The sequence below is a fragment of the Clupea harengus genome, chromosome 26 (assembly GCF_900700415.2).
Source record: "Clupea harengus chromosome 26, Ch_v2.0.2, whole genome shotgun sequence".
Lineage (NCBI taxonomy): Eukaryota > Metazoa > Chordata > Actinopteri > Clupeiformes > Clupeidae > Clupea > Clupea harengus.
The window spans coordinates 3,068,792-3,080,916 of NC_045177.1; the positions used below are offsets into that span (position 1 = coordinate 3,068,792).

The window sequence follows — 12,125 nt, forward strand, 5'->3', positions numbered from 1 at the left end:
CATTAAATAAAATGTGTGAAGTAGTTCAGATTTGCGTCCCTGAAGGCTCCACAATACTTTAAACATAGGTGATCAGACAGGCGAAAATGCATTATTTTCAATGGCAGGGCCATGTGACATGTATCGCTCTTTGCTGAAAAAACTAAAGATTGTGTCTCAATGAAAGGGGGGTGGAATATGTTCAGGACACTCCAAACATTAAATAAAATGTGTGAAGTAGTTGAGATTTACGTCCCTGAATGCTCCACAATACTTTAAACATAGGTGATCAGACAGGCGATAATGCATTGTCTTCAATGGTAGGGCCATGTGACATGTATCACTCTTTGCTGAAAAAACTAAAGATTGTGTCTCAATGAAAGGGGGGTGGAATATGTTCAGGACACTCCAAACATTAAAATAAAATGTGTGAAGTAGTTGAGATTTACGTCCTGAATGCTCCACAATACTTTAAACATAGGTGATCAGACAGGCGATAATGCATTGTCTTCAATGGTAGGGCCATGTGACATGTATCACTCTTTGCTGAAAAAACTAAAGATTGTGTCTCAATGAAAGGGGGGTGGAATATGTTCAGGACACTCCAAACATTAAATAAAATGTGTGAAGTAGTTGAGATTTACGTCCCTGAATGCTCCACAATACTTTAAACATAGGTGATCAGACAGGCGATAATGCATTGTCTTCAAGGGTAGGGCCATGTGACATGTATCACTCTTTGCTGAAAAAAACTAAAGATTGTGTCTCAATGAAAGGGGGGTGGAATATGTTCAGGACACTCCAAACATTAAATAAAATGTGTGAAGTAGTTCAGATTTACGTCCCTGAAGGCTCCACAATACTTTAAACATAGGCCTACACACAGGCGAAAATGCATTAACTTCAATGGCAGGGCCATGTGACATGTATCACTCTTTGCTGAAAAAACTAAAGATTGTGTCTCAATGAAAGGGGGGTGGAATATGTTCAGGACACTCCAAACATTAAATAAAATGTGTGAAGTAGTTGAGATTTACGTCCCTGAATGCTCCACAATACTTTAAACGTACGTGTCACATGGCCCTGCCATTGAACATAATGCATTTTCGCCTGTCTGATCACCTATGCTTAAAGTATTGTGGAGCATTCAGGGACGTAAATCTGAACTACTTCACACATTTTATTTAATGTTTGGAGTGTCCTGAACATATTCCACCCCCCTTTCATTGAGACACAATCTTTAGTTTTTTCAGCAAAGAGCGATACATGTCACATGGCCCTGCCATTGAAAATAATGCATTTTCGCCTGTCTGATCACCTATGTTTAAAGTATTGTGGAGCCTTCAGGGACGCAAATCTGAACTACTTCACATATTTTATTTAATGTTTGGAGTGTCCTGAACATATTCCACCCCCCTTTCATTGAGACACAATCTTTAGTTTTTTCAGCAAAGAGTGATACATGTCCACATGGCCCTACCATTGAAGACAATGCATTTTCGCCTGTCTGATCACCTATGTTTAAAGTATTGTGGAGCATTCAGGGACGTAAATCTCAACTACTTCACACATTTTTATCTAATGTTTGGAGTGTCCTGAACATATTCCACCCCCCTTTCATTGAGACACAATCTTTAGTTTTTTCAGCAAAGAGTGGATACATGTCACATGGCCCTACCATTGAAGACAATGCATTTTCGCCTGTCTGATCACCTTGTTTAAAGTATTGTGGAGCATTCCAAGGGACGTAAATCTCAACTACTTCACACATTTTATTTAATGTTGGAGTGTCCTGAACATATTCCACCCCCCTTTCATTGAGACACCAATCTTTAGTTTAATCAGCAAAGTGGTCATACGTATCACATGGCCCTGCCATTGAGGTTAATGCATTTTTCGCCTGTCTGATCACCTATGTTTAAAGTATTGTGGAGCATTCAGGGACGCAAATCTGAACTACTTCACACATTTTTATTTAATGTTTGGAGTGTCCTGAACATATTCCACCCCACTTTCATTGAGACACAATCTTTAGTTTTTTCAGCAAAGAGCGATACATGTCACATGGCCCTGCCATTGAAGATAATGCCATTTTCGCCTGTCTGATCACCTATGTTTAAAGTATTGTGGAGCCTTCAGGGACGCAAATCTGAACTACTTCACACATTTTATTTAATGTTTGGAGTGTCCTGAACATATTCCACCCCCCTTTCATTGAGACACAATCTTTAGTTTTTTCAGCAAAGAGTGATACATGTCACATGGCCCTGCCATTGAAAATAATGCATTTTCGCCTGTCTGATCACCTATGTTTAAAGTATTGTGGAGCCTTCAGGGACGCAAATCTGAAACTACTTCACACATTTTATTTAATGTTTGGAGTGTCCTGAACATATTCCACCCCCCTTTCATTGGAGACACAATCTTTAGTTTTTTTCAGCAAAGAGTGATACATGTCACATGGCCCTACCATTGAAGACAATGCATTTTCGCCTGTCTGATCACCTATGTTTAAAGTATTGTGGAGCCTTCAGGGACGCAAATCTGAACTACTTCACACATTTTATTTATGTTTGGAGGTGTCCTGAACATATTCCACCCCCCTTTCATTGAGACACAATCTTTAGTTTTTTTCAGCAAAGAGCGATACATGTCACATGGCCCCTGCCATTGAAAATAATGCATTTTCGCCTGTCTGATCACCTATGTTTAAAGTATTGTGGAGCCTTCAGGGACGCAAATCTGAACTACTTCAACACATTTACTTTAATGTTTAGGAGTGTCGCTGAAACCTATTCACACCCCTTTCATTGAGACACAATCTTTTAGTTTTTTTCAGCAAATTAGCGGATACATGTCACATGGGCCCGTGCCATTGAAATAAATGCATTTTCGCCTGTGCTTGAATCACCTATGTTTAACAGTATTGTGGAGCCATTCAGGGACGCAAATCTGAACATACTTCACACATTTTATTTAATGTTTGGAGTGTCCTGAACATATTCCACCCCCTTTCATTGAGACACAATCTTTAGTTTTTTCAGCAAAGAGTGATACGTGTCACATGGCAATGCCCTGGCATTGGAGATAATCCCTTTTCACCTGTGTGATCTGTGTGTCAAGTGTTTTTTCACAGTGAATGACCAGAAATAATGACTGCTAAACATATTTTACCCTTTCTTTACAGTTCTGAACAAGTTCAACCAACTTTAATGAAGGCATAATCCTTTTATCAGCATAATGGGTGTGTTTTACTTTTTCTTAATACAATATTGTCTGTTTAGTCATTGTTCATTATATTAAAACAAGAAAATCATACTTTTGTAATATCAGTGAATCGTTTTTAAACCATTTTGATGTTACTATGAAATTAATATCTCTGATAGTTTAAGAAAACACGGGGCTAATAAGGGACTTTTATTTTGAAAAATCGTAACCGGAAGTCGCTCGAGCTCATTTGCCTATAGTTGCTCACTGAACGCTGCTACTCGCCGAAGACATACATAAGTTTCTGTGGAGCACACTTTACACATAAGGTAAGTCAAGTTATGATAACAAATGTATGTGCCATGTTTTGGCCTGTGTGTGTAACGTTTTAGATCGTGCTCATATGCGTTTAGGTGTGGTAAACTTGACGATGCATGGTGGTTAGCTAAATCTCTCTGCTCAGCAGGACCCTGTAATGGAAGTGAACGTCCAGACATCCTAGATTCAACATGCATCCATGCATTCTAGCAAACAAACTTCTATAGAACAGGGTTTCTCAGCCTTTTGCCTACTGCTACTCCTCTCAAGACCCGGGCTCCAGTATGTCTTCATCGGAGTCCTTTGCTAAGACCTCGCCCTATTCAACACTCTGGTTATTCGTCTAACGCAATGATTTCATATTGAATGTAGTTAGTGCGGATTGTCGTCAAGTCGTCTTCATTTGGCTGTATTTGAAGTGGGAGAGGTTTCCTAATTTTCTGCATAAGAAAAACCGATCTATTTTCTTAAGCTAACAGAACGTGGCTCGTAGAGTGGGATAGGTCTGGAATTGCAAGCAGGGCTAGTTTGTATTTTGTAACATTACGTGAAGAGAGTAGGACCTTGTTTAATTAAAACCGTTCGGGACAATAATAGAGTATTATGAGATAATGGCCTAAAATGCCATTGGAAAGTTACAGCAATAAACGACATCTGGAAATATGATTTGACAATAGAGATAACTCTCCCTTATATACAGTGGTGCAATGTAACGAAGTCTTTTTTGTTGTTGTTGTTGTTGTGGTTTCAGGCTTCTTGTCTGGCCTTTTTACTCTAAGGACCAACTACCCCTGCTGTTAACTTTCCTGTTATACACCTTAAGTCGTCCCCCCAGACACACATTATGTTAGGTTATGTGTTTTGTTTCCATATATCTGAGCATGTAACTTGTATGTTATTAATTAATCATTAAACAGTAATACTCTCCTACACTGAGCAGTAATAATCTCTCTTACACTATGAGCAGTAAAAATATCTCCTACACTATGAGCAATTATAATCTCTCCTATGCTATGCGCAGTAATAATCTCTCCTACACTATCAGCAGTAAAAATATCTCCTACGCTATGAGCAGTAATAATCTCTCCTATGCTATGAGCAGTAATACTCTCTCCTACACTATGAGCAGTAATAATCTCTCCTATGCTATGAGCAGTAATAATCTCCTACACTATGAGCAGTAATAATCTCTCCTATGCTATGAGCAGTAATAATCTCTCTTACACTATGAGCAGTAATAATCTCTTACACTATGAGCAGTAATAATCTCTCCTATGCTATGAGCAGTAATAATCTCCTACACTATGAGCAGTAATAATCTCTCCTATGCTATGAGCAGTAATAATCTCTCTTACACTATGAGCAGTAATAATCTCTCTTACACTATGAGCAGTAATAATCTCTCCTTCTCTCCCTCCACCACAGCAGTTTGAGACCTATAACTTGGAATACACAGAATAATTGTGTTACATTAACACACATTATTAACACACATTATTCCTGGACTATTATATTATCATTACACATTGCACATACTCTTTTTTTGCACATTCCTGCACAGACTGCACAGCTCTTTTGTTTTTCACTTTAACATATGCTGTACAGTTTTATATATTTTGTATATTGTTTTTTCTATGTTTGTAAAAGTACTTAATATGTTTATTGTTCATTGTGTAAGTTTCTTGCTTGCACATGTTGCTAATATTTTGCTTGCCTTGCAGAACAATTCAGCTGGGTTTCCATTGCAAAAGAGAGCTGAGGTCTACAATGGCAGGATCTACTGAACCATCACAGATGCTCATGTCAGTGAAGGAGGAGATCAAAGAAGAAGAATTTGATGATTTCCCATCTGAGTATTTGTTTGAAATCCAGAAAGTGGAAGAAAAGCCTCAACTGGAACATGACTGTAAGACTGAGACGCACACATCACCAACCTTGACCTGCAAAGAAGAAAATTCTTCTCTGATGGAAATTAAAGAGGAACCGGATTTGAGAGAATATGGTGATGATGATGATTCTTCTACAAGTAAGTTGCTGAATAGTTGTTTTTAGTAGAACTCTGATCAATGGTTGATTCCAACCATGTCAGCGAATATGTTCTCAATAGTATGTTTCAAGTATAGGCTACAGCCGAACCCTCGTTCTGTTTTGATCAATAGTAATCGAGTTGATAAGCGTTTCTTCTTGTCTGATCAATACGCAACTGTGAGGTGCGCGAATGGACAGAGCGACCAGCTGCCAATTACTCAACTTGCGTATGCATCCTGACTTCATCAGTCGGCGGTGATTTTGAGCATAACATTCCATTTTCAGTATTCATGGCTTTCAATGTATTACAATATCTGCTATGTTGAGGACCTACACAGGTGTAGGCTATTATTTGATTTGTCTACCTGTTTGAACGAGTACCAGTAGACCGCGGGGCCTCGGGAGAGGCAGACAACAGCATTGGTTTATCAATGAAAGCTCAGCTCGTTTTGCATCTCGAATATAATAATATTAATATTATCATTGATAAACCGGTGCGGTTGTAAACTGTCGTTCCGCTGCGAGGGCCAGCCCGACGTGCCCGAATACACTGTACAAATGCACTGTACAAATGCAAATGAAATTTCCACTCAAAATGCTGACAAAAGTTTGATTAACGATTTCCAACGCAGCCTCCATTGGTGCGCCAATAGAAGTTAAACACACTATTAAACATATTTGTGGACAGTTTTAATAATAAAAACAAAAATAATTGTATGTAGGTTTGTATAATAAAAATGAATAGCAATAATAGATAAACTTGAATTTCATAATTTGTGTGTTCCATTTCTGACCACTGGTTAGTTCTAGATTCTATTGATATACATTTCAATAGTTTGCATATGTAAAGAGGTAAACCTTAATAATCTTTGAACCTAACAAGATAGCACCATGGGGCTTGGACTATTGTCAATCTATTAGCCTATCTATTTTAATCTAAAGTGGAAGCAAAATGATTTCCTCAAGCATAACCTCCATTATTTATGAAATGGTAAAAAAAACGAAATAAATACATAGATGTCTGCTAATGAGGTGACACAGTAACACAGGCTGTGTGCGCGCGGGAACGCCGAAGACCCATTTTGACCCAGGAAAAACCCTGACTCTCTTTGCACTCATGAGACCATGTATACTGTAATGATATTACTAGGGCCAATGATTTTCCGTTTAAAAGAAATGCATTTTCCGTTTCACATTTGGTGAATTCCATTTTCCGTTTCAGCTCATTTTGTTCAGCCTGAGGTATATTGATGGCCTAAAATGAGTGAATAATATGTGCCCTTCTTAGATTGTTGTTTGCCAGCATTAACAGAACAGAAGAGTAAACATTTTCTGTTTTAAATGCGATTGGGAAGACGAGCAAGTGAATGTGACTGAATGTGGCTTTAGCGGACGTGTGTGGGTCAACCGTTCAAAAGGGGGGCGTGGCCGGAGCAGAGTTCAGCGCAGACGTGACATTTTCTCAGTGGTTTTGTTCTTTAATTAATGTTTGTTCATCGTTGCAATCGTTGTTGTATTTATTTGAAAGAAATATAGCCTTGCAGCCCAAACTACATGGGAATTTGGCGATTTGTTATGCACAAAATGATGTTTCCGTTTGAAAGTTGCAATTCTGTTTCAAAGGGTTCATTCCGCGAATTCCGTCCGTTTTCCGTTATCGCGGAAAACCATTGGCCCTATATTAGACAGATTAATTATGACTTTCTTCCAAAAACTTTACAACTTAGGACATTTCCATATCATGTGGAAATAGACGCCTTTCTCCTTGTTACAATGCCAGCATTTAACGTTGCTCTTTAGCCCCATCAATGTGAGTTAGGTTTCTTGGTGTATAGTATGAACAAACCCTCTTCCTCCCCAGTGACTAGTTACCCAGCTATAGAAACCCTCTTCTTCAGTCGGCACAAGGCTCACATTTCAAACTACTTGTCTCACTCGACTGAAGTTACCCAGCTTTAGAAACCCTCCTCTTCAGTCTGCACAAGGCTAACCATCTAAACTACATGTCTCACTCGACTGAAGTTACCCAGCTTTAGAAACCCTCCTCTTCAGTCTGCAAAAGGCTCACATTTCAAACTACTTGTTATATTCTTAATGTTGTGTACTTAATCATAAAAATGTAAACATTTTAGCAGAGCAAGATACTTCACTGCCACCCACAGTCAAAACAGGAAACTAATGGGAAGTGAACACACACACAGATACACAGATACACACACACACACACACAGATACACATACGCACACACAGATACATAGGCACAACCATACAGTATGAAAAGCTTTTAATCATAAAAATGTAAACATTTTAGCAGAGCAAGATACTTCACTGCCACCCACAGTCAAAACAGGAAACTAATGGGAAGTGAACACACACACAGATACACAGATACACACACACACACACAGATACACATACGCACACACAGATACATAGGCACAACCCTACAGTATGAAAAGCTCTTTAATCATAAAAAATGTAAACATTTTAGCAGAGCAAGATACTTCACTGCCACCCACAGTCAAAACAGGAAACTAATGGGAAGTGAACACACACACAGATACACAGATACACACACACACATACACACACAGATACACAGATACACACACACACACACACACACAGATACACATACGCACACACAGATACACATACGCACAACCATACAGTATGAAAAGCTTTGAGGAAAACATTTACATTTACATTTACATTTAGTCATTTAGCAGACGCCTTTATCCAAAGCGACTTACATATGTGCGACTTACAATGTATACATTTTTACATTTACACTTGATGGCACACTGCATCAGGAGCAATTAGGGGTTCAGTGCCTTGCTCAAGGACACTTCGACAGGGGAATCGACACTAGCAACCTTTCTGATTTACTAAACGACTTCTCTACCTCCTGTACCACTGCCGCCCCAGTTTAAATCTAGTCTCCTTCTTGTGTGTTTCCCATTTTGTCTGTTAGTCCGCCCTGTTTTTGTGTCCATTCCCCTGTCCCCTGGCTGTTTTCATGAATAGATAAATACCGTCTGAGCCGTTACGCCCCGTGACAGCAGGGATTGGCCATCGGTGTCTTAACAGTGCTATGTCTGATCTGGTCATTGGCCATCGGTGTCTTAACAGTGCTATGTCTGATCTGGTCATTGGCCATCAGGATCTTAGCAGTGCCTCCAGTGTAAAGAGGTCTGATATTATACTTACCCTCTCTCCTTATATCAGTATTACAGACACACACACACTTACTCTCTCTCCTTATATCCTGTCGCCCCCAAATTAAGGCTTTCTTCAGTTACCATCCCAACCTCACCTACCCCATGACCTTTCAGTTCACACCTCCACCCACCCCCACCTACCCTCTTCTACCCAATCACCTTTCAGTTCACACCTCCACCCCACCCCCACCTACCCTCTTCTACCCAATCACCTTTCAGTTCACACCTCCACCCCACCCCCACCTACCCTCTTCTACCCAATCACCTTTCAGTTCACACCTCCACCCCACCCCCCCCTACCCTCCTGTGTGGAGTTTCTGCAGGCTGAGCGATGGCCACGCCCACCTTAGGGCCATCAGATGTGTAAACGGTGCTCATACACATGGAATTCCATCCCATAATCATTTGGCATTGTAGTTTGCATTCCAAATGTTCCTGCAGCTGATTGGTTAGTTTTAAATCCAAGAAGCTAATTAGTCAGACAGAACAAGTATTTTAGTAACTCCTCAGAGAGATTACTGAACGCACGTTGTTAAGGCTGGCCACTGGGATGGTCTGGAAGTTTACTGTATGTGTAATTCACCAGCAGTACAACTATACTGTAGTTCTTTGTTTGCACATGTCCACTATATTATCCTTGCATTGAATGATAGTTTGAATGGATTTCTTTTGCAAAACAGAAGTGAAGTCCAACATGTCAGGATCTACTGAACCATCACAGCTGCTAATGCCAGTGAAGGAGGAGATAAAAGAAGAAGAATTTGATGATTTCCTACAAGAGCATCTGTCTGCAATTCAGAAAGTGGAAGAAAAGCCTGGACTGGAACATGACTGTAAGACTGAAAAATCACCATCCTTGACCTGCAAAGAAGAAAATGATCCAGCAATGGAAATCAAAGAGGAAGAAGAATTGGATTTAAGAGAATATGGTCATGATGACTCCTCTCCTGCAAGTAAGTTGCTGAATAGTTTGTATAGTAAAAATCTTCATTACAATTCATTACAATGTGTTATTTATATTTACCTGAATTGAAGCAAATGGCTTTAACTTGTCACACAAAGATAGAGATACTATGTGAATACTTTAATTGTAGGACACTATCTTCAGTGGTTACATTTGAAAGAGAGGTAGTGTCTGCCATTGTTTTGTCTCTGTCATGTGTTTCTGTTCACATGAACATTTCATCAGACAAGTTTATCCAAAGTGACTTCTGAGCTAATACCCAGTCAATCACAAAACATATTTTTCAGTGTTGTAGGAGTTATAAAATATTTAGAGTAGAGAGAGTATATGGTCAAAAAAATATTTTCTAATATTATAGGAGACGTTCAAAGGATCCCATCTAACAAAATGGGTAACAATGAGGAGAAAAACAAAGAGAGTCGTTACAAACGCCCCCAGGGCAGAAAGACTTCATACCAGAAATCACAGGAGCGATTGGACATCGGGGAGAACCAACATGAATGCTCCCAGTGTGGAAAGACCTTTAATCAATTGGGCAATCTCAAGAGACATCAGAGAATCCATACTGGGGAAAAGCCACATCAGTGTGCTACATGTGGGAAGAGTTTCAGGAGTAGCTCAGATCTCACCATCCATCAGATCACACATACTGGAGAAAAGCCACATCTGTGTTCTCAGTGTGGAAATGCCTTCAGTAAAATAAGCAATCTCAATAGACACCAGAGGATCCACACTGGGGAAAAGCCATACAAGTGTACTACATGTGAGAAGAGTTTCAGGAGCAGCAAAGAACTTACCATCCACCAGATGTCACATACTGGAGAAAAGCCACATCAGTGTTCTCAGTGTGAAAAAGCCTTTTGTCAAGTATCTGATCTCAAGAAACACCAGAGGATCCATACTGGGGAAAAGCCGCTATCCAGTGTACAAATAATGTGAAGAAGAGTTTCAAGAGGAGCACACATCTTACCTCCCATCAGATCACCCATAGATGAGAAAAGCCTTATCTGTGATATCAGGGGGGGGGGGGGGACCTTAATTAACTGTCAAACCTCAAGTTACATTAGACATACAAAAGTAAACTCCCACCAGTGCAGTTCATGTGAAATGACCATAAGAAGTCATCCACCATGTACTGAGGGAGGGGGGGTCATAGAAATACTCTATGCAAATGCTAACGCCATGTAACCATAGTTCAATATCCATTAGAGGACACACAAAGGAGAAAAGGATTGATGGTGTGGAAAGTCTTCCAATCAAACTTCTCTTTTGGAGAAACATTAGAAATGGGAGAAAAACCTTGCAAATGCTCAATATTACAATACACGACCCTTCAAGAGTTTGTGTTGGAAATGGAGACGAGACGAAATGACTGGATTTGTAACTTTCACACTGTATTCCTCTTTGATGAGTATGATCACCAATATGTGATTAGAACGTTGCCTACTGAAAGCAATGGACTCAAGCAACTGTTATGAATGGTAGTTAATGTAAATTCTAGAACTGTATGATATAATTCTGGAATGATTTGCATAAAATCCACTCCTTAAATGGTTAATCTTTCCTGGTAAGCTTATTATGCACCACCACAGTATTCATACTGAGGGAAAAGAAATGCTCAAGATATGCAGAGGCACACTGCTGGATAAATGAGCTCAAGATTCATCAGAGGATTAATACAGGGGGAAAAGCCACACCAATGTTCTCAGTGTGGAAGCCTGATCACTCCTCAGCCACAATATCACACCAGGAGTTCATATCGGAGCGAAGCCTTTCATGTGTTCTGTCTGTGGGAACAGGTTTACTTAAAGCTCTAGCCACAAGAGCTATCCGCAGACGCAGACACAGACACAATGCACCCATGATTACACAATATGTGGATTCTAAAAAGAACACTTGGCTGAGTGGAGGTCTAACCTTGAATCATTTATGATCAGGCTACTGATGGGGACGTATGAAATGTAGACACCCATTCATGCATGTGAGGTCTGTGTTACTCTTTAATGTCTGCTAGTAAGTCTGTGCCTGTGTTTGAAGTGGGATTTCAGCCAAAAATAAAGCTTTTAATTAAGTGCATTGTATTTATTTGGTGCATTGATTGATGCTCTGAATAGATAAAAACCTCCCATGTTATATGGCTGTGCACTTTGTAGTTCTGTGGTTTCGGTCAGAACATCCCGCCAACAGCCATCAAAAAGTGCGTGCGTGCTTGAAAGACTGCAGTTACCGTGTTAGCAGCTGAGCTGTTGGTGGTGTTTGCAAAGTTTGGTTTCTCTGTGCTTTTCCAGTAGGAAGCTCGTTAGTTTTCAACCCAAACGCCATAATGCTTTAATTTAAGTGAATCGCGGTGTAGATTTGAGTCCATAGTCGAGTGGTACTACTTTCAAACTTTTTTTGTGTGTGTTCT

General features: G+C 39.8%; 2 protein-coding genes across 2 annotated transcripts in view; both read left to right on the forward strand.

Annotated features, from left to right (window-relative positions):
- The window catches only part of LOC116219791 (zinc finger protein 501-like), a 32,089-nt gene extending 20,297 nt beyond the window's left edge, over positions 1-11,792 (forward strand). The window contains exon 4 of the mRNA XM_031563723.2: positions 11,705-11,792. The gene's annotated coding sequence lies outside the window, so the exon portion shown is untranslated. The remainder of the gene's footprint in view (positions 1-11,704) is intronic.
- On the forward strand, positions 5,493-10,657 carry LOC116219715 (zinc finger protein 239-like). The gene is made up of 3 exons (XM_031563456.2): positions 5,493-5,530; positions 9,435-9,707; positions 10,077-10,657. Exons 2-3 carry the CDS (start codon positions 9,449-9,451, stop codon positions 10,655-10,657), a joined length of 840 nt encoding a protein of 279 aa, XP_031419316.1. The 5' UTR covers positions 5,493-5,530; positions 9,435-9,448.
- Positions 11,793-12,125: the final 333 nt, after the last annotated feature.